Source organism: Podarcis liolepis (genome assembly GCF_965112155.1).
Source record: "Podarcis liolepis genome assembly, chromosome: 6".
Classification (NCBI taxonomy): domain Eukaryota; kingdom Metazoa; phylum Chordata; class Lepidosauria; order Squamata; family Lacertidae; genus Podarcis; species Podarcis liolepis.
In genome coordinates, this window is record NC_139559.1 from 33,530,085 (window position 1) to 33,554,155 (window position 24,071).

Here is a 24,071-nt window from a genome sequence, read left to right on the forward strand (position 1 = left end):
CAAATATTGTGAAATATAAGAAGCACACAGCAGTTTAACAAGCTGTTCAGGTTTTGCCTCATTTTCATTTCAAAGCCTATGCCCTCCTAGTAAAAATATTCAGCAAATGCAGTTCCTGTTGACTGTGAAGAGATAGGAAGCAAATTCAAGTGATTTACTTATAATCCCTGAATCAGTAACTATAGCAAGATGAGAAGACCCTGCATAACTATACTGTTGAAGGCTCCTTCTACAGAAAAGCTTTGCCAAGGCTTTATTTCACACGGACACCTTCAGAAGAGAAACGAATCACACAGAAAGACTCAAGTGGGGAAAGGCACAAGGAATCGGTGAACATAATCAGCCCTTAGCAAGTTACAATATAACACAGAAATGAAAAGCTCTTTGCTTACTCTGAGTGTCTTTGCAATCGGGGAAGGAGACGATGGGGGAGAATCAGACTGAGACTTTCTGTTTCGAGTAAACTCCTTACTCCTGGTATACAAGGACGACATGGTCCATTCAGGGTGGAGGCAAGGCAACAGGTCACCTCTCAGTAGCAACAAGATCCAACTCTTCACCTCTGTCTCACTATGTGCAGCTGGGTGGTGCCTTCTAAAGCAAGAAGAAACTAGTTTGACAATTATAGTATTTTAGCCAGTGTTCAAAGTTACAAGTTTCTAGGCACCAGGCTGACGACTGCAGAAACAAATGTCACAGTGGGCTGTTCTCCATAATGCTTTAATCATGACAAGACAGACCCCCAGGAGCTTCTGCAGAGGACAGTGCTAGAGCATTGTCACTGTCAGGTCTGAAACCTGCCTTCAGGTCTTCCAAAAGATTTTCTGCTATTCAGAGCTTTCACACAGCAAAGCCAGACTATTTCCAAACAACCGATGATGGCACGAAATCCGGTAACAAAATTGGCAAAAGCCTAAAGATTACTAGTTTATCCAGCTAGGAAGACGCCTTAGCAGAAAAGTTTTTTAAATCCACAGCCTTGTCGAGGCAGATCTCTGTTGCTGGAGCAGGGCTGCATCATTCGGGAGAAAGTACAAATAAGGAACAAATGCTGCTACAGAAAGGGGCAGTCCAGATGAAACTGTGTTTTGTTCCATGCTCCAAGTTAGGAACGCCTTCACACACTTCTATCTACCCTCCCCTCTTGCTATTTTCTGACATTCCAAATCCTTACTTGCTCAGTGAGGAATGCTGGAGGGAGGCCAAAGGCATAGATTCACTTTCAACTTGGGATTTGGGCTGCTACTTGTAGGAGAAAGAAAGCTGAAAGTTCCTCAAGCCCAGATGGCTTCGAAGTATGAGGTCAGAGCACAATTCAGTCAGCTTGCTTGCAAGGTCTAAGTTCCAGCCACTAGTTTTTTCTAGCATGTTGGGTGATTTAGGGCTTCTTCTTTAACAAGGTGGTTTTCTTTTGTTTTTCACATTTTATGCCACTGCCAGGCAGTCAAAATTTGTGGAGAAGAAAGTTAAAAATCTCTTAAAAGTTTGAATTCTAAGTAAAAATGAACATGTTGCTAGATAGGTGTGCCCAAGCAAACTCTAATTTCCTTTTAACTCTATCATACATTGGGTTCACTTGTGCTGAATGTATAGCTAGTATTACCTGATGGTAACAAGTACACTGAAAGCTAATTAGTACAAGCTGTAAAGCTAATGCTAAATTGGTTTGGGTGTGATACATTTTGTATCTCATACACAATCTATGCACTATTCTTTGGGATTCCAACAGCATTCAAAAGCAAACCTAAAATAAAGTTTGCCTTTAGCAAATTAGCACTCAAGAATACCAGGGATAATTATTTAATTCTCAGAACACTTGAATAATCTCCAAGTCAAAATACAATTGAGAACGAGAAAATATCACTTAGCATTATAATGACTGTGCTTAACAAATATTCATACAGGTACTTAACTGGGAAAATATGCAAGAGGGATGTTGGCTAACAATGATAACTTACTGTGTATTCTTCCGAGTATAAATGCCTGGCTCTGCGTTACAGAATTATGTAAAATCTAATTTATGTGATTAGTTAAGGGACTGAAATTTAGGTTCAAGTTCAAGTTCCACAGTAAGGTAGGAATAAATATGTTTAGGCAAAACCTTTTATTACACTGCAGCTGAAGGAGGTGTGTGTGAAAAGAGTAATCAGATAACTGATAAGATTTAGTTTTGCCAAACCTGATTAAGAAACTAGTAGAGCAACTATCATATTCAAGTACAATTTCTACAAATTAGCAAGTCAGCTGAAGATACAAAAGGGAACAGCAGATGCTTTAAATCCTATTTTCTTAGGCAAAGCTTCTTGCAATGAGTTAGAATATAAGAATAAGCACACACATTACTTTTAGCCTCTTATACATATGAAGCAACTCTTTGCTGCCAATATGCCTATTTGCATAATTGGCCCATATCTCAAAACAACCTTAATTCATGTTTTTAAATATCTTGCACTTCTGCTTTTTCTTCCATGATTGCTTGTGTTCCCAAACAAAATTATTCAAGTAGCCTACCTCATGACAAGAGAGGTCGTATCAGAATACAAAAGAACTTGAAGGTAGCCCAGCTTGACATCAAAGTGGAGTTAAGGATCTCCAAATTCCACACACCACTTCTTTTTTCTAACATTATGTCAATATACCAAGAACAATGGAGTGATTCATAATCAGCAGTGGCTAGACTCTGCTAGAAAGAGCTGGGGCGGGGTAGGGGGGAGGAGAGCTGTGTGTTTAAAGACAAAGTACAGCTAATAGATAGCATAATTTAGAACACACTGAACCTTTAATGTCAGTGTTCAGTTTTAGGCTGCTGCATGTTGTCAATTAAAGTCCAAACCTTTTGAGCAGTTGATATTTTAAACAGAAAGGAACTGAAAACAATGTAGACAAAAAGGAACTGAAATCAGTCTAGAGCTTCTTAAACTTTGTGAAATCAGTATCACCCATAAAACTTACTAGACCATCCTTCTCACTAATTTCACTGGTTACAACCCAACTACTACAAACCTACCGTATTTTTCGCTCTATAACACGCACCAGACCATAACACGCACATAGTTTTTAGAGGAAGAAAACAAGAAAAAAAAAATATTCTAAATGAAATAGTGGATATATGATTTTTGTGGTTCATGCTGTGGCCACAGACATGTGATTTGACAGTGAGTTTGGAGTAGCCCAATGCAAAAATCCTGAGGATCCATGTGGATCCATGCTTTGTAACCACGGAGGAGGGAAGAAAGGGGAACCATGGATCCTCTGCTCACGACTGCAGCAGATACCCCCGCCACCCGCAGGCATTCGCTCCATAACACGCACAGACATTTCCCCTTACTTTCTAGGAGGAAAAAAGTGAGTGTTATGGTGCAAAAAATACGGTAAACCTTTCCCCAATGTATCAGCCTACCCATAGTTATGAACTGTGTGGTGTTGACTGCTACTCTTCCACAGTAGCAGCTTTACCACCACTTGAAGTAACCGAGCCAACAACACTCACAATTCCATGTGCTTCCTTTCAGTGATCCGAGTAGGAATGACAAATCACTAGGAAGAAAATCAACATTGTGACTGTGTACAATCTTATTACTAATAAGGCCTCAAACACTGGTTATGTCTCATTCACCAGTCCCAGTGCCCAAGCCTACAGAAGGTACTTCCTGCAAACTTCAATAGCCACACATTAGTCCTGTAAGAACATAATATGAGTGGCATAACTTAGACAGAAGACATGAAGCTTTTAAAAAGTGGATTCATCAGAGGCATTGCTAAATTATTATTATAACCCACTTTTTGACAAGAGTCCTCAAAGAAGAGCCCAACTAAAGACGGCAAGCTATCTGAAACCTGCCTTGAATTAACTTAGAGCTGATTTAAGGTCTTCTGGGGGGGGGGGGGGAGATCTGACTATATTTTATAATATCTGAGAGGCTCAGAAAGATTACTTCCAGAAAGATTCCATCTGCAATTGCATCAGAACCTGGAGGGGAGGGCGGGAAACAAAATCCCTTTCCTTTTCTATAACTTGTTACTCACCTCTGCCGCTGCTTAAAAAGATGAGAGGGGCGTGTGCTGGGAATCACAGAATGGTGGGGAGGGTAGAACAGATAGGCATGTAGAGCTAGGAATTTTAATCCGAGCCAGTGAAAAATTTCATCAGGGCTCTTCTATCATGACAAGGTCATATTAAAGTACCTATGGTGGGCTTTTAGATGTTCCCACAACTGCACTCAGAAACTTCACCAGCATCCCTGCTCACAACATTTATGAACTATAACAGGAGCAGGCATGTGATAGATTTTTGCCACCCCTCCTTCCTCTCATGATTCCCCCCCCCTCCGAATAGTTGTGTCTTATATTACCAGTGGGAGAAAGGGGCAAGGAAGACTGCTTATAATTCTGCTTTTAAACTATTAAGTCAAGAAGCCTAAACCATGTGTATAAGATGTGTTAATGCTTGTTATTCCACCTGATAATCTTAATCATTTTCTTCTTGATGTCCAAAGTGTCAGCTAAACTAACTATGGGATATGAGCTACCTCACACTCACAACTTCCTTCCCCATAGCTTTAAAATAGGTAAAGGTAAAGGGACCCCTGACCATTAGGTCCAGTCATGACTGACTCTGGGGTTGCAACGCTCATCTCGCTTTATTGGCCGAGGGAGCTAGCGTACAGCTTCCGGGTCATGTGGCCAGCATGACTAAGCCACTTCTGGCGAACCAGAGCAGCACACGGAAATGCCGTTTACCTTCCCGCCGGAGCGGTACCTATTTATCTACTTGCACTTTGATGTGCTTTGGAACTGCTAGGTTGGCATGAGCAGGGACCGAGCAACGGGAGCTCACCCCGTCACAGGGATTTGAACTGCTGACCTTCTGATCCGCAAGTCCTAGGCTCTGTGGTTTAACCCACAGCGCCACCCGCGTCCCACAGCTTTAAAATACATCATCCTAAAAAAGCATATTCCCCATTGTCTGTTTCCAATGCAATAACTCTCTAACTCTCTAGCTGATTCCCTTCATTCTAGTGCCCATCTATCCAGTTGGAAGGGTGGAGTGCAAGTAATAAATTATTATTATTATTATTATTATTATTATTATTATTATTATTATTAGCATCTCTATTAAAATTTAACATGGAAGGTGGTAGATTTAGTAACAAAGTCTTTCTATTCTGTTTTTTCTCCCCATTACCTAAACAATCTACATGCTTGCATACTGTGTCAAGATTAGTTATGTGCTAGATCCTTATAGCCTCTGGGTTGTGAATATATAACCCTTCCCCTCTAATTCTATGGGGTTATTTTCATCTCTTTGTAATCTCTTTCCCTGAATCTGAACTTTCAGTTCAGAGCTATAGCTTAAATTTAGAGAGTGCTCTTACTTATATTCCCCAAATGAAACACTGGTTCTTCTCTGGGATCCATGCAGGATAATTGAAGTTAAAATAGCTTATGTACCACAGTTCAGGGGTCACCAACACACCACTTACAGGCACCAGTGTGCCAGCCTACACCTCCTACGGTACTCACAACAGGTCTCAAGAAATATCCCGTAAAAATTCACAATGCACCAGACTCCTGCTCAGTTTATCTTTGCACTGGCTTGATGTCAGCTACACTGAACAAGCCCCTTTAAACATGCCCACATTTCATTAGACTCCATGATCAATACCACCCATTCTGAACAGAGGAAAGGTAAAAAGGGCATCTCTCTGTGAGTGTAATGGTAGCTGATGTAGTCTCTTCTCCACTGATTTGCTATGGGGAGCCTGCCTGACCATCTTGTGGTGCTTTCTCTCTCTCTTTTTCTTTTAGATGGGACAGTCATTATGTGCTCTAACTCTGGTAAGCAGCTTTTTCAAAATTCTATGGCACTTTATCAAAATTCCAAGTATGCCCACTGGCCCCCAAAAGTTGGCAACCCTGTTATTGTTCATCACATAGTACTACAAGGTATTCCACACTATGTAGATTGTGTAAGAGTTTCAGAATGCTATCCTATACGCAAACATTTCAAGTCAATACAGAGAAAGTACTTTTAGTATTGCTTCTTACTTTTAAATAAAATGATAGTAAAGTGCTAGATAGCCCTGTGCAAATATTTCATCAAATCTCAAGACTGCCTCAATCACAGGAAAACCCTTATGACAAGAAACATTGCATGATCTGAACTGACTTGTTCCTATACTTGGGCCTCAGCTAGAACAAAGGTCAGCGACATGCATTTTGATTACAAATGCAAACAACACTGTCAAAATATTTGGTAGTTTTCACAAAAACTACCTACTTATTTTAAAAACGTTTTGTGGCAGAAGTTCAGGGATGAATGTGGATGTTTAGGCAGCTCAGACGGCACCATTCATTCATAAAGGGAGGCTATCAGCAGGCTTGTGGGGGAATTCCAAAGAGGGCGGAGCATGCTCAGTGGCCACAAAATGATGGCCGGCTGATGGAGGGAAGAAAAAACAGGAAATAAAGGAAGCAGGAGAATGGAATGGAGTACTGCATTCTGAAAGAGGTCGTGGCTGATTGGAACCCTCAACAGGATCACTCCACAGTGCAGTGCTATGTGGCAGGTCCCACATGTAATCTATCGTTCTGCTTTACTGTTATAAGCACAAGCCTGATTATGACAGGGATAATGTCTTTGATTCTAATGTATGACGGCAAGCTCATGTCCTGTAAGAGAGACTGTAAAATATTTTTTGGAGGGGGAATTGGCACTAGGCTGAGATATAAACATGATGAAAAACACTGCAGTGATTTCCCATAAAAGGAAGACAAGCAAAGCCCTTTGCCTGCAATGTACTGAGTGCTGATTTATTGCCATGTAGTAGGTTCTCAAGTCCTGGAAATAAAGGGATTAGAGTAGAAGATCCCACATAGCAATTAAATACAGAAGAATCCAGCTGTAATTCAGAGATCTTTCTTGATCAGCTACTATACAATAAATCATTAAAAGTAATCTCCTTCATCGTTGTTGAATAAAGTACCGGGTCCAAAAGTTCATATGGCCTGCTATAAAGCCAGCTGATCTTCCATATCTAAAAGATAGCCTCAGACCATAGTTCTTGCTCAGTTCATCTATAAAGCTGGTAAGAAAGAAGAAGCAAAAGATGGTAACCCAGAGAACATATTCTCATTCATCTCCAATAAAATCCCTTACTTGGGCGCATGCAGAAGTTTGATCATACTTAAAGACGGCAACTTTTAGAAACAGCCAGTTTCTTTTAAATGTGAGTGGCTAAAGAGGAACAGAATGTGCATGTACTAAAAACAGTAATCTGTTTATAGAAATGACTAGCAAAGTGGATACATCCCACAATTTCCTAGGCTTGAGGTCAAGAAATAGATTCTACAGAGGGCCAGCACATTACTGCACCCCCACCCCCAAGTTATACACATATATAGCAAATTATAGTAAAAATTGACCACTTTATGGGGGGGACGGGGACTAAAGCCCATGACTATAAAGCACTGGTATACTGCGAGGAGATTCACCTAAAAACAAATCTATTAAAACAAAAGAACCAAGAACAAAGTAAAGAAAAAAGAGTAAATTTTACAGTATTCATTACTTCAGAAAGAACGAGAATACAAAGCAGGTGCTTCCTATAAGTCAAATACCAGAACACACCATGTTGTTTTAGTAAGAGGGATATGCTTTCCTCTAGTTCCAGAATTGCTTTCTGAAAAATAACCATCACTTAAACATAGGCAGAATATAAGGTTCTAATTTATAAGCATGTAAACCACTGACGTCACTAAGAATGCCATCCTATGCAGTCTTATGAGGAAGAATGTCACAGTGAATACAGTGGAACTTTGCAGACCAAAAAGCATGCACAGAATTGGGTGTAATTTACAGTAGTCCAGATAAACAGGAGTCAGCATTAAATCCAAACATCACTATTGCAAACAACTTCAAGCAGGCTGTGGCAGCAAGAAAACCAGATGTGACATCCAGCAATGTGGACTAACTTTTTTTTACAAGTTTTTCCCCTCCAAAAATGAAGGGGAAATGTGTGTGCGTCCTATGGGGTGAATGCAGGCTTTCACTGAAGCCTGGAGAGCGAGAGGGGTCGGTGTGCACCGACCCCTCTCGCTCTCCAGGCTTCAGGAAGCTATCCGCAAGCCTGGGGAGCCCGGCAGGAGTTCCCGCCGGGCTCCCTAGGCTTGCAGATAGCAACCTGCATCCCGAAGTCTGGGGCGCACTGAGCAGCGTGCCCCGGGCTTTGGGCAGCTCTCCGCAAGCCTCGGGAGCCCGGCAGAAGTTCCTGCCGAGCTCCCAAGGCTTGCGGATAACAGCCTGTTCTGGGGGCTGGGGTCGCAGGAAGCTCGGGCTTCCCCCGCCCCAGCCCTGTGCCTGGGGGAAAAATATTTTTTCCCCCTTTATATCCCCACCCCCTAAAACTAGGTGCGCCCTATGGGCCGGTGCGCCCTATAGGGCAAAAAATATGGTATGTTATGAATTTGGTGCTTTGCAAGCCAACTGGGCTGAAATCCCTGCCAATCCATTCGTGATGCTGTAGTCTTTACTAAAAGTAGTTGCATCACCACACTGTATTATTGGGGCCTGAAAGACAATAAGAGGAGTCTTGGTAGAATGTCCACATGGTAGTCTGAATTCAGTAATCAGTACAAGATTGTCGGATTCATGATGGCACTTTGTAGCTATTCTAAACCATATACGTGGACTGGTATATAATAATAATAATATGGTAATAATTTATTTTTTGTACCTAGCCCATCTGACTGGGTTGCCCCAGCAACTCTGGGTGGCTTCCAAAATGATATTCAGAAACAGAACAACAGCAACAACACAACAGAACATCACACATTAAAAGCGTCCTGATACAGGGCTTCCTTCAGATGTCCACGGAAGGTCATATAATTATTTATCTCTTTAACATCTTTTAGCATTCCACAGGGTGGGCATGACTACTGAGAAGGTACTGCAACTTCCTCTGGTACAGGTTGCAATTCCTACACATTAGTTCTGGAACAGCAGGCTGGATGTGTGGGCAGGTATGTATGTAAATTATTTGACTCTCATGAGTTAGGGATGAAATGTGCCTAATACTAATTAATGTCTATTGTATTAAAATCCTGAATAGCACCCAAACTCCCAACAACTTCCTAATGATCAACTGATTCATACTTAATAGAGAGACAGCTGCTGTTGATAGTTATTTCCATTCTCAATAGGGCAGCTCATACCACACCTGCATTTTCTCTTTTACAATGGGGGGGGGGGTCTTTCAAGAAGAGCTGTGCTATTCTATAAAACTTCACACACTTCCACTTCACTGCAGTGCTAATGAAAAGGAGTGAACTTTCATACCATTCAATTCATAGTCTTGTTTCATTGCATACTTTATTTTACGGGTATATGCTCAATATACGGCATATACCTGGTCTGTGTCACTGAGCCTTTGGAGGATAAATAAGATGGAGGTGGTATCTTCCACCTTTGACCTCCAAGTTAACTAGTACAACATCAACATATATTTGAGCTCTGGGGAAATATCACAATGGTCTAGAAGCATTCCCTTTCCAGGCTTCCCATCAGGTTGGATACTGCTTTTAAGGGTTTGTGCCTGGTGTTGGACACTAGGGACAAAGTGGGACTGTTGTTAGGGTGCAGCCCACCCTGCTGCCCAATAGTCTACACCAGGCATCCCCTACCTGTGGCCCTCCAGATGTTTTGGCCTACAACTCCCATTATCCCTAGCTAACAGGACCAGTGGTCAGGGATGGTGGTTATTGTAGTCCAAAACATCTGGAGGTCCAAAGGTTGGGGATGCCTGGTCCACACAAAAGAGAGGAATGACTATATTCAAAGCAAGCCAACATTCAACTCTGAAATACTGTAATTTAGAAAGCATAGGTTTCATTCACAGGAAGTTTCTAAAGACATTATGGTCTCATGATTTCTACTTTTCAAAAAGAAATATGAAAAGAAACATTTCATCAGTAGGCTTAGCCTAATTTCATTATTTCCCTTAAAATTAAAATAAATGGATAAATGATTTCCCTCTCATTTGCAGTTAATTTTCCCCAAGACATACAAAGCTACTCGGGACAGACTTAAGTAGCCTTGTTTATAGCAGACAAACCACTCCACTGTAGACTTACAGCTACTGAACACTTTGAAATGCTTTGCTCGGTACTGGCCATCATCCAAGAACATAGACTGGGCTACAGAGGCTATTAGTCTGACACAGTACATCAGGTTGAATGTCTGAGGTAGAGAAGGCTCGCCCAACTTCCACAAATTATGTTCGGAAACATTAACTGAACTATCTTTTTTCTGTTTCCCATCCCTCATTTGGACTTCAATTCCCATCCAACTGTAATGAGCTGGATAGGAAAGGGTTCAGCAACAGCAATTCTAAGTTTAAATTATAATTTATTCACAGGCAGCAATGAAGACCAACACAACCTTACTTTATATGACATACTTTTAGACTTGTGTGCAATTTTTACAATAACATTCTGCCCCAAAATGATAGGTGCCTTTAAACAGAACTAGCCAGGTGCCACTTAGCTTTATTTTGGCTTTAAAGTTCAGCAATTTTAAGTTCAGCATAAGGATGATTGCAAAATCACCTACACCTATGAGTGAGCATAAGCTTGAACAAAATATGGGAACGTACTCAGGTACACACATATGAAATAATAGTGTAAAGGGGAAAAAAGATCCCATATATCAGAATTCTAATTTACTGTGCTCCTCATATTCTGGTTGATCACGAGTCCTAAATTACACTTAAATACATAAATAGCTTTCAGTTTAGGACTGCTATAGATAAGCAACTTCAATGAAATTTCTGTCATTTTTTCCTCACTTCTTACTAGTCTGCCAACTGTGTTTCCTGCAGGGGAAACAGGTCTACAATCCACTTCTGAGCACAGGGATCTTTATTAGAAAGCTAGTAAATCAAAGGTATGTCCCCACCATTTTTCATAATTAAATGTTTTATCTTATCATAATCTAAAAATGGCCTTTTCTCCCACACTGCACATAAGCCAGGATGAAAGCTTTCCAAGTGCTATACAGCCTCTCTGCTAGGAAATAAAATAACATGAAAAATGCCCTTCTAGGCAGTGCTCTCTGGATTCCCAAAAAAGGAATTGTGCATCACAACTGTTCTATTTACAAAAATAGTTAAAAACACAACATGTTACTGTTCACTATTTGTTGCTCTTCCATATTAGTCTGCTAGGGGCTCACCTAACATTACTACCAAGCAAACTCCATTGCTTCAAAGGAACTTGTAGCAGTGTCTGACTGGGGCATACCTCACCATATTAGGTAGTCCGATCCCAGAAAACAAAAAGCTACTGCAGGCACACATAAAAGACTTTGCTCTTGGAGAACACCATGACAGTAAAGCAGAGAAATGAATGGAAGATTTTATGGAAGGTCTGTAGGAGTAGCAGTGTGATGGGGCGGGGGGGGGGGGGCTTTCCGCTAAACTGTTAAGTGTATGATGAGAACAGAAGGTGTAGCACTTTTGTAACAAAGCAAGTGTTAAATATACAAGAGATCAGCACAAGTCTGCAACTCACCTTTAAAGCTGAAATATTAGCATAGATATTTCACTGAATTCTCAAAAAGAACTAGAAAAACACCAACAAATTTAAGATCGTGAATTTGAACCAATCAGGTGATCAGCAATTCACGCCACAGGACAGGTGAATTCCAACTACATAATTTCCAAACACATCCAGTTTCAGTTTGTATTCCTAGCATGTTCTTTACTGCAAGTACAGGAAACATGTAACCCTCCACAGACTGCTTGCCTCCAACTCCCATCAGTCCATGTTAGCATGGCTAATGGTCAGGAATGCTGGGAGCTGGAGTTCAACAACATTTGGGGGATGAACCCATCCCTGCTTTAGCAGATGGATGCTCTACAAATTTTATGTCACCTGTTGCAACCACAGAATTATAAACTGGATTGGATCAAGCATTGCACAAGCAGAAGGTCACATGTGTAACTTTTCCACATTTTTGAAACGAGCCGTTACAGATTTACATTTTTAGTGTGTTTACCTTTAATAGATTAAGTTAGATTTACTTTTCATAACAGCCTCAATATAGCATTTTTTTACACACAGACAAACCACCCTCAAATCAAGCCAGCTTCTGAGCATGTGCTAGTACTTAGCTTTCTGTCCATCTGGCAGGCTTCTAACAGTACATATAATTCCATGTGAGGTTCACACAAGATCAACATCTGGCCAAATTATTACAGTTAGAGGAAAAAATTCAAAATGAGTCCCAACCAAAAAAAAAAAAAAAAAATTCAGCAAGACTACCCAACTGTTGTTTATTTATCTCACTTCTAACATCAAATATCTTTGAAAAGCTTATTTGAAGGAAGAAATGCTGCACTATTATTTGTTTTAAGAGAAGCAATTTTCAGTCCAAATTTATTAAGAATCCCAATTCCTCTTACTGGAAGTTCTTACTGGAAAGTTATTAGTTTCTCACTTCATACTTTGATAGCTGCAGAACATGCTCCCTCTAGTGGCAATTCTGCTATGTGATTTGGTCATTCAATGATGTCCTAAATCATTAAATCGTATCAAAATCATTTTTGGCAGAGCCAGCAGTACTTATGAAAACATGACATCAGATAACTTTCCAAAAGTGCCCCTGCATTTCTTCCTAATACATTTGTACTGCTTTGATACTATTCCCTGCAGCATCTTCCATGTCCTTTGCCCTGACAGCCTCATTGTGCCCATCCTTCCATTTAATGTGGTTGGCTGCAGCAGCCTATGAGATTTTTGTCAATGATGTCATGATGCTCTGATGAAACACCATCATGGATGTTCATGAACAAAACCATGTGTGACTATAGCCAAATGGATTAATGGCAGTCTGGGCAGATGAAGCCAAGAACCATAAGCATGACTAAGTGATCTTGCGACACAAAAGAGCACAGATAATTTTTATCAATTCCAACTTTGAAACTGTCCTCTCACTAAACACAACAGGTACAACTAAAGTGAGAGTAATGTGAAGTACTACACATAAATTGATATAAATACCTTGACTATTACACTTATGAAGCTCTGCATTATTCTAAAACGGTAAAGGTACCCCTGACCATTAGGTCCAGTCATGGACGACTTTGGGGTCGTGGCGCTCATCTCACTTTACTGGCCAAGGGAGACTGCGTTTGTCTCTTCCGCAGTCAGTTTCTGGGTCATGTGGCCATCATGACTAAGCTGCTTCTGGTGAACCAGAGCAGTGCACGGAAATGCCGTTTATCTTCCTGCCGGAGCGGTAACTATTTATCTACTTGCACTCTGACATGCTTTCGAACTGCTAGGTGGGCAGGACCAGGGACCGAGCAATGGGAGCTCACCCCATCGCGGAGATTCGAACCACTGACCTTCTGATCAGCAAGCCCTAGGCTCTGTGGTTTAGACCACAGCGCCACCTGCGTCCCTGTGCATTTTTCTAGAGATTGATTATATAACAAAACAAAAAAATCATGATCTGAGACAGCAACTCTGCTGAATAATTCTCTCTCTCTCAAGGAGCAAAAATACATCTTTGCAGTCCTTTCCAATGTTATCATCTTCCATTTTAGCCAAATATTTAACATCAACTATCAATTCATACTTCAACTGCAACATTTGCTTAAACCTGTTACCTAGGTGAGCAATTGTTTCATCTACCATAACATTAAATAATGCTGTGCAAAATTTAGCTGTAGGATCAAGAATGAGGTCATCTGTTCTTTTGCCTAGGGAAAGTTTGCATTTCTTTCTCACATGTTGCTCAGGGAATGTTATCTCCACTACTGATGTGGATGGGCCTGGCTTAAGTGGAGAATGGCCCTCTGCCAGTGATTTTGTAGAAAAGAGCATGCTTGCCTATAATGCTGCTGAAAGAAAGCATAATGAGACTGACAGACTATAAAAGAGGCAGGCAGAATTTTGTACAATAATTTGAGGACACCTAAATTCTATCAAAGGGGGAAAAGTTACAGCCATCTTGGGATTTCCCTTATTAGTAAGTAGGGGAGGCACAAAGCTTCACTTTTTCCAAACTGGAATTTGGATTATGACACAACCAGTCAGTCTCCAAAGCATTTCAGATCAAGTCTTGTATATTTCTGAAGCACTGAATTGTGGTTCAAACCTAACTTGGTGGTCAATGCGCACCTCGAATTTTAGCACAAACCTAAGTACCTTTTCTCTTGCTTTTGACACACTGAACACACTGAAAAATATCCTACAGTCCAATGAACAAGAAAAAGAGCTACAGAATTTTATTACTTTAAAGTAATGATAATGCAACAAGAAGAGAATACTAGGCCTATTGCTAGATTCAGGTACAAACTCCAGAAAAACATTTCAAAGCGCACTTTCACGTACATATTCTCAAAATGCAAATGAACTGAGAACTATCCTGTGGCTAAAGATTCATAAGAACGAACAAATACACATATATGCTTTAGACTGTTCACTTACCCTGTCCTCTTTCACTTCTTCAGTACCATCCATCTCATCATCCTAGGAAATCAAAAGGAGGGGAAAAGAAATAATACCATGAACATATATATTTGTAGTAAGAAAGGTTTAGGTAGCAAGACACAAGATATCTATCTATACAAAATATCTTAACAGAAAGTAGAAGACTATACAGTTTGGGAGCTTCTAATAATTAATCCTTGAAACCATGCACCACCATATAAATTACTGCTTCAGTCAAACAGAACAGAAAAACAGTGAGTTTCATCATCATGGGATGCAATCATGTTCCCTAAAAGTAACTTACTTTTTAGAAAAGAAAGAAATAAAGTATTTGAAAAATATTACAAGCAGGGTCAATTCAGATATTGACAGTGCCTTCACACCACAGTAAACTATGGTTAGCGCGTGAGTTACAGCAAAACTTCAGGTTCATGAGCAGCCTCATGCAACTGGAGGGCATTTGTTGAAGGTCACTTTCATTTTTAAAGAATGTATGCCATTTTGTGTGCTTTATGTACTGAACTGATCTGAGCATTAAAATATTTAGCAGAACAAGAGCTGGGAGTCTGAGGGCCAGGACAGTGATTGCTGACTCATTTACATTTTAAATAGCATTGAAACAGTATTCTTATTTTCACAGATGGATCTTGCACTTCCAGTTTAGATTTTGCCTCCCTAGCAATTGGTATGTGCAACTTGGTTAATTTTTCATCCGCCTTCAATTCCACCAGGAATGTCATTACTTACATCCTTTGTAAAGAAAGAGATCCCTGTGCCTCTTCGTCTCTCTTTCGGCCGCCTCCTCTCTCTAACCGACTGCTTGTTTGAAGTTCTGTCATCCAAATCCTGATCTTCATATTCTGTCCAAGGAAATATAGTTTTAGCTATAAATAGCCTGGTAAATTGATTTACCAATACCATGGAAACATTTTCAAATTAAGGCAAATTAATACCAACATAAAGATTTCCATTCTAAACACCTAACAATTTATATTTATTTTTTTTAATTTCAAAGACCAAGCAGTGGATCCTCCCTAAAGCAGATGTACTTTAATATGATGTGAAGCCATTAGCTCAAGGAAACATTCAACTGAGATTAACGTGATTCTTCAGGAGGGGCTCAAATTCCTAGAGGTGTTATTTCATTGCTTTTTTTTATTTAAAAAATGTTTTTATTAAAAGATTTTCCATAAGTAACAAGAGTACATTCAGTGTCTCTATTTTCAAATCATATTTTCATACCCATCAATTACTGTCAATTTGAGACATTTATGTTGTAGGCAATGAGGGGGTAAGAGAAGTGGGGGAGGGAGAGGGAAGAAAGTAAAGGTGAAGGGGGGTGAGAGAGACTAAACTTTCCTTCTTCACAGAGTATACGAGTGGTGCTTTTTTTGTCAGCATCATGTGGATAGGTGTCTTATTTTTGCTGGTGGAGTGAGAGATCAGGGGGCCCAGGGCATGGTGGGTTGCAGTTGATACTGGCTTTGTTAACCCAGACAAAGAAGATTCAGCATTCCAAATACTATATATTGTAATATATTGTACTATATATTAAGGGTGAAGAAGCTTTCCTTGGGTATTCTTCAATTTTCTTGGTCAAGTATGAAGTATAGCATTACACAGTCACTATCTGGTACAAAAACAAACTCAAAAGATTTGTACAATATTGTAATTACAATAGTAAATACCATTTTTCTCCATGTCAGCAGCAGATGTGCTTTGGAAGTCTGATGGGTTCACAGAATCAGAAGATACAGATCTACTTGTCCTGGGAAGGTGAGAACTTGAATAAAGATAAGGAGCTAATGAAGGAGAGATGGGGCTTGTGGGTTTGTCTTGCTGCGCCGAGCCCCTCAATCGTTGACCAACAGACTGAAAGACAAATGAGCAGAATTAATGACTTAATAAGAAGATATTTAACAGCAAGCAAAGTACAAGTTTTCTCCTCAATCTTTAATCATACTCTGTTAATGGAGTTAGACTATAGAAAGGTTCATTCCATTCTGATTTAGGGTGGCCATAAAGAACAAGAATGATCATTTGAGACAGGAGACAAAGGTTATTTTACTTATAATAATGATAGTGTGAAAAAGATTTAAAATCTATCTTTGTTCATAATGATTTCAGAGACAGAAAAACATAGATCATCTAGTGTCTAGGGGTGAAGACACTCCCCCCCCCCCACTGCAACACTACTTTCTACTGTCACCCTGTCACCTTGTGGTCAAAATCTGTATGTATCCCAATCTTGTGAATGATTCCACGTGTGTTTAGACATGGATTAGCAAATTCAGGAAACCTAGTTTGAGTCATGCCCAACAAGAACCATACCTACAATCTAAATGCAAGAGAAACCATTTAAAAGCCTACAGATATGAGCACATCTCCAAAACTATCATAAAAATTGCCTTGTGGTTTAAAGGAAAAAGAAAAAAATGACTCTATGGTCAGAGAATCTACATTACGTAGTATCATCTCACAGTTGTAGACAAAGATGAAAATCATTTGTCAGTTAAAAATATTACAACCCTTGAAAGTCTGTATGGAAACTATTTAAAATGGCATTTATTAAGTTCTGTCATCTAGACATGCCCTTCAAATGTTAATAAAACAACAACACTGCTAATACAGCTTTCTGATTAGTTACAGTTCAAGTATTTGGAAAGAACAAATATTCATTTTGAACACTCAGCATGATTTTCTCATTACACTTTGTATTCCTTTACACTTATAGGTTTTCCTTACTGTTGGGCATAATAAATGAATGGTGAAGTGGAAAGCAAAGCAACATCTGACAGCTACAGTGCTTACGTTCAAAAAGTGGATCCAATCTTCCCTAATACCTTTAAAGCAGAATAATTAAAAACCTGATGCTCATCTCAAGCCATAAAAACATTTTGAAAAAAGGTAGCTGGACACAGAATCATAGAGTTGGAAGGGACTCTAAGAGGATTGTCTAGTCCAAGCCCCTGCAATGCAGGAATATGGAGCTGTCTCATTCAGGGATCAAAACTATAACTTTGGCATTACTACAATAGTTTTACTAACCTCTTCATCCAAGTTTCTGTTCCATCGTGAGCGGGTCTCCCCAGGTTCCCTTGCTGCAGTCTGTGCCTGCCTCTCACGGTCTTCCTCAGTTGCTTCAGTTCTTTCCAATTTGTCACTTGGCTGTTCGGGCCGCTCTGTCCGAGATCGGCTAAAGGTTTTCTCTGCCTCCTGAAGATCTGTAAGTGTTACACCCTGGAAAATGGGAGAAAGTCAAGTCTATTATACCTATACAGTGGAACCTCGAGTTGCAGACGTAATCCATCCCAGAGGCACGTCCACAACTTGAAGCGTTCGCATCCAGAAACGATTTAGCGCTTCTGTGCATGTGCAAGCGGCAAAACCTGGAAGTAACCGTTCTGGTACTTCCAGGTTGCTGCGGGACTCAACTTTAAAAGTAACCATGAAGCAGACGCAACATGATGTATGACTGTATTTGTTAACATTACACCTCTTACACTGAATCCACAGCTCAACACAAATTATATTACCTTTTCCACAAAGCCCAAGCTCAGCCAATTTCTAATTATAGGTCAGACCCAGTGGCATGAAAGTTAGCAGTCACCACTTTAATATATCAATCAGCTTAAAAGAAGGAAGAAATGATAAATACAGAATCACAAACATCAGTGGTTGATAATGTCATTGTATAGCAGGTACAGAGATGTTTTTAAGAGAGAACATTACAATGCAACATTGCTACCCATGGACAACGCTTTCCTTGAGCATTCTTCCATTAAGAAAAAAAAATCATAATCTCCTTTTACAGGAGCTTTTACAGACCAATTTATTTGTCTCTCAAATGTATAATATGGAAGTAATTCCCTTCTTTGGAGATTCACAGGTGTGTGATCTTGGATGTCTTCCAGAAATAATGCAACTTCATTCAAAAGGAGAACTCAGCAATGAAGTGTGAGTGGGGAAGTGTTAGGCATCTTCACAGGATGCATTAAATAATTCTACTTATATAATTATTTTTTAAATAGCCCAACATCTAACAGGCCATAAAGAGTTATTGTTCCGTACCTGTGTAGATCTACGAGTCTGGCGAGCTTGCCTGGATCGTGCCTTTCTTAGAGATTCTGCTTCTTCATCCCGGACAGGAGTCAGATATGACCTAAAAGAAAGGGACAGAATGGATATATATATATATATATATATATATATATATGCAGGTTTTGGTGTCTTCGGGTGTCTTCCCGTGTAAGAGTTGGGGTGTCTAGGCGACGTTTCGACGAGGTCTCACTCGTCATCTTCAGGCTGGTGCTTTCGGCTTCTTGTTACTGGAACAGAGTAACAAGAAGCCAGTAACAAGAAGCCGAAAGCACCAGCCTGAAGATGACGAGTGAGACCTCGTCGAAACGTCGCCTAGACACCCCAACTCTTACACGGGAAGACACCCGAAGACACCAAAACCTGCATTCCTGTACCCGTGAAAATCTACGAAAGCAAATATATATATATATATATATATATATATATATATGGGCAAATTAAGATTTTATGCCTTTTCATATAGGTTGTTTTGTTCACGTATCCAAGTTCCTCACATAGAATCATAGAGTTGGAATAGACCACAAGGGCCATTGAGTCCAACCCCCTGCCAAGCAGGAAACACCATCAGAGCACTCCTGACATATGGTTGTCAAGCCTCTGCTTAAAGACCTCCAAAGAAATGCATAGAAGAAACCTACTAACAATACCACCTTATAATTAAGTTATTTCAAGATGATTGATTTATATCAGCTGTTTTATTTGGGCATAGCCGCCCACAGTTATGCAACTCTGTCTTACACTGAGATAACCAAAACGGAATTAAAATTTAGAATTCATGTCTAGGGTTAGAAGGAATCCTGCTGTGTTCTAAAATTTCAAAAAGAAATAATCCCTGTGGGAGTCTAATCCTACAAGCAGTGGCACAGAACACTTTTGAACAAGTTCAAAAGCATGGGTCCCAGTACTGACAGGACTCCACGTAAGCTCTTATATGGCACATAATCAATTATTTTAGTTTATAATTGAGTTGTACAAGAGAGCTAGATCAAATATGCATTTGGATTGAAAATTTATTTGAATTAGAAATGCACAGAAGGGTCTCATCAATAAACCATTAAATATGCTGTGGAAATCAAGCCAAAGCCATTGTTTTCAAAATTAGCACCTCCATGATATTCTGGTCATACTCTTGTGTAACTCAAATAGACACAAAAAAGTAATGAAGAAGTGCTTGATTCTCTACATCTGCACCCTGCTTCCATGGGTCTCTCTCCCCCTCCAAAAATAAGCCTGAAAAAAGCGAAGTGTGCCTTCTTTCTTTCCCTAAGAATAGCTCCTCTTTCCACATCAAAAACAAGCGGTACTGATGTACTGTGATGGGAAAGTCACCAGAGTCCGTCTGGTTAAGGCATCTGAACCAGGGGCTATGGCTTGTTTCTCGACAAACCAGAAGCAGTAGCCATGGTTTGCTCTCAACTTACTGCTTGGAGAGAAATAAACCGCAACCTCAAGTTCAAATATCACAATAAATGAGATTGTAGCTTCTTTCTCTGAGGTGTGGCAGCTGTAGAAATGGGAGATGAATGGAGCGAAAACCTTTCAGCGGAATGCACAAGTGATCTGCCCTTCCACATTAAAACATGATTTGTTTGTTTTTAATATGGTTTAGTGTAATGTGCAAACCAGGTCTGTGTAACAGCGTAGGATGCAGAATTTTAGGCATGAAGGCAGTTGTTAATGCTCACTAAAGGCACTATACATGCAAGTCTTTGCCAACCTGGTGCCCATGAGATGTTTTGCACTACAAGACTCATCAGTCTCAGCCAGCATGGACGATGGCCAGGGAGTATTGGAGCTGTAGTCCAAAACATCTGGAAGACACCAGGATTTGGCAAAGGCTGCTATACATGCAACCATTCCAGGTGGTCATCACACAAAAAATCCTCAAACTAAAACTGAGTGCACAGGTTTGCTTACTTCCTCCTCCCTCTCAATCTCTTTTCATTTTGTGTTATCTTTTAGTGTGTAAGCCTGAAAGCTGTTATTGTTTATTTACTATATTAATATTCATATTTGCAAGTCACTCTGAAAACTGTTTTTCCAGCTGAAGAATAGAGTAAAAATACTATAAACAGTCACATACCCCTTTGGAACTTTCTTCTCTATTAGGACCACTTACTTTAAAGGAAAGGACTGGGGCTGTGGTGTTTTTACTGTAACAATCTGTATGTGATATTGTATATGAAGTAATCCCTATCAAGTTAATTGGGATTTATGCACAGGTAAGTGTGCACAGGTTTGCATCCTTTAAAGGAAATGTGTAGGCTAGAAAGGTATAAGCCACAGAGAGGATGTGCCAGTTTCCACACAACAGAGACTAGCAGGAGGAGCCCAGCTGACCTAGTCCAGAAAGCAAAACCCAGATACTATGGTGGTGCTTTTACTCAATTCTGGTTTAGCTCTTCCAAAGAGAACGGACAGTCCATGTCTAATTAGCCAAGGTACATTGAATAAGATGAGACTGAAATGTGCTGAACAAGAAGCAGTCATATCCACAAAGCAACAGCCTCCCATATTCTTGTTCACAAAAGACAGCTGGTATCATGGCAAATTCATTGCCATCTGAAAAAGATTTCCTGATTCACCAGAGAGATGCCAACCTTTTACAAAGAACTGACTTTAAAAACAACTTTAAAAAAGAAAAGGAAAAACTGGAAAGTAACCACCTCATGGGTCAAAAAAAATGGGAAAAACTAATATTTGCAAGGCATAAAGATTAGCCACATATGATTTGATGAGGGCTGGTGTCAAGGATCAACATGAATCAAGGGTCACACATCAGTAGAGGAGCCACTAGACCTGCTACAATGAAAAAATAGATTCAGTGAGGGAGGGTGGTCCATGGAGGTTGCCTTGCCCAAAGGCCCTCCAAAACCTGGAGCTGACAGTGGCTTCAAGATCTGTACCTTGAATTTTAGCACACTTTACTTACATGCACTGTGCATAAAATTATTTAAACTGTAAATCTACACTGTATGGCTAAACTGATTTTGTGGAAGAATATAACAAAGGGAAAGTGATAAAACTCCATCCTGACTACTCCCCTTCATGACTCAAGCTGCGCACACAACATAGATTTTAAGAACCTTTACCACCACTGCCATCCTGGGAACTGTGGCTTATCCCTAACAAGTCACAAATCCCAGCACCCTTAAACTACAATTCACAGGATTCTTAGAGGGGGTATGTATGTACATCTCATAGTCCAACAGCAGGCAAGGAAGATACAACAGTTTTAACCAAATTCTCTATTAGTCTTCAGTGAAAATATACATAAATGCTCTCTGTTAAGAGCAGAATTCTTCAAGTACACCCATCCTAAACGAACATTAGCAAACACAGAAATACATTCAGTTAGTATCTGAGGCAAGAGTGGAATAAAGCAGACTCTAGAGAAAGGCAGCTTTACTTGATTTTAAAGCCACTTTTCTGGGTACAAACTGTAAGTCATTCCTAGCACATAAACTCCTCTTGGGCAGTTCTCTTAAAGTCCAGCACAAGCTAAGCCTATAAGTGTTTAGTAAGTAACGTTAGGTGTTGGTCTACTTTAATCTGCACAGCCTTTTGTTTTTGCACTAAGCACAAATATGTAACAATCTGAGCCAATAAGAACTCCCACCTTGAACTATGTCAGGAAGTCCCTCCAGGAGCTGAAACCCTTTCACGTATACCTGCTCAGTTACTCCACAGGTCGCCAGGCTTTCTCCGGTAAGACGCAAGCCCTCACCCTGACCTCTTGCACATAAAAATGCAGTCTGATGCCTGATAAAGCAACAACAACCTTTCCTCTTCCCAACAAGGAAAATCAAACAGCATTCCTGCCCCTCCTACATCATCACACCAGCACTGGTAGCTCTTTGTATAAAAGAACAACTTTATCGCAAACTATAAAAGCATGGCTGATAAGCACTTTTAGTAGCAGGTGTTGGCTGACTGGTTCCTTCTTTAAGAGAGCCTTTGCCCTCCTTTCCTAACACAGTGCCAAGTATGCGGCATGGAAGGGGAAATAGTATCTTAAGTACTTTATTCGTGTAGGAATCTGTCAGAGCCTTGCAAAATTGTTCTGGTAAATGAAGTGCTTCAATATGAAATAATTCCTCATTTTGACGAAAAACAGAATCAGCAACTGTTTAAGACCTCTGATGTGTGTGTTTATTATGCATGCACACTTGTGCAAGAGAGATATGAAGGGTGCCCTGGTATGAACTTACAACTGTACCAAACCGATTAACCTGCCGCATAATTACCATTTCATATAAGACCAGGAGTCACCACACAACGCATACAGTTCTGACAGAAATGATAACTGAACTCAGTAACCTTGAGATACTTGTTACAGCCAGCATGCTATTTTAAACAAGGGCTCTGAACAACCTTTTGACTTACAGATAGAGTAGCCCCCTGAAAACCCTTTGGAGTTATGTAAGTATCTGAGATGAGGTTTTCCTAACACTTTCAGAAGGTTATCTTCCTCTGTCCTGATTTTCTACAATTGAATACCAACAACTGCATAAATTGTGCACAACACTCTTAGAATAATCAAATATTGATTATTGTCCCAAATATTTTAATTGCACAAGGACTGGGCCATGTTGGTATCAAGAAATAAGCATGAAAGGTAAGATAAAGCAAAAACAGTTTGAAATATGTTCACGCAAGATTCTGAAGTATGGGAGAGCTAATGGCAGATTCATAGTTACACAAGAAAAATGATTTCAAACAACCAAGTTCTACCAAGGCAAGCTACCTTTGTCAAATAAAAAGATGAAGCAACACTGCAAATTTATTTTTATTTGTGAAGTATTGATATTGTAGTGATTTTAGTGGGGTGGTATTGCTTGTCATTTATTATCTCTGTTAAGCTTGCTTGTGATTCTGGTTTTTATTATTATATTATTATTTTCAATAAATGTTTTGTTCTGTTTATGTCAGAGGAAGGGTAGGATACAAACCAACAAACAAATAAATACATGAAACTTATATCCTGTACATGGAGTGTCTTCAACCAATATGAAGCTGCATCTCATGTGTGTTTTTTTCCATCCAATATGAATCTGATTTCATAGTAATTTCCATACTCACTAGAAAAGAATGGAGATTCACTCTATCAGGTAGCCTGCTTATAGGAATGATTCAGAGAAATCTAGATTCCAGGAAATAGTTACTAGTCAAATAACTTCTTCCGAAATCCAGATAATTTGGGCAGTCAGTAAGAATTTCATGAAGATTCCTTGGCTTCATTCATGGGTCATTGTTTAGATTATACTGTTTGGTCACTTATTGGGATCTATAGGCCTGGTGGAAATCTCCCCTTAACTCTCTCCCCATCCACACCTATAGAGTCATGCAATTTTTATTTTTATTTCTTCTTGTGTCAGTCCCACCACTTTTCCATGCACACTGCCTGCATGATTCCCTGTTCTCTCTCATATTTCCCATCTCCATCTTTCTTCCTTGACGGCTAACGTATGTGC

At 39.9% G+C, this 24,071-nt stretch overlaps 1 protein-coding gene across 15 annotated transcripts in view; it reads right to left on the reverse strand.

Annotated features, from left to right (window-relative positions):
• PPP1R12B (protein phosphatase 1 regulatory subunit 12B) overlaps positions 1–24,071 on the reverse strand; it is a 103,435-nt gene that overhangs the window by 33,907 nt on the left and 45,457 nt on the right. For 9 of the 15 annotated variants that reach the window (XM_083508544.1, XM_083508542.1, XM_083508543.1 and 6 more), the window contains 5 exons: positions 18,568–18,658; positions 17,545–17,736; positions 16,185–16,368; positions 15,244–15,356; positions 14,494–14,535 (listed from right to left, as the gene is read on the reverse strand). In XM_083508544.1, coding sequence (XP_083364670.1) covers positions 14,494–14,535; positions 15,244–15,356; positions 16,185–16,368; positions 17,545–17,736; positions 18,568–18,658 — 622 coding nt within the window. Of the gene's footprint in view, positions 1–392; positions 595–14,493; positions 14,536–15,243; positions 15,357–16,184; positions 16,369–17,544; positions 17,737–18,567; positions 18,659–24,071 lie in introns of all 15 variants that reach the window. The other 6 variants (XR_014527413.1, XR_014527414.1, XR_014527415.1 and 3 more) reach the window with 1 other exon arrangement.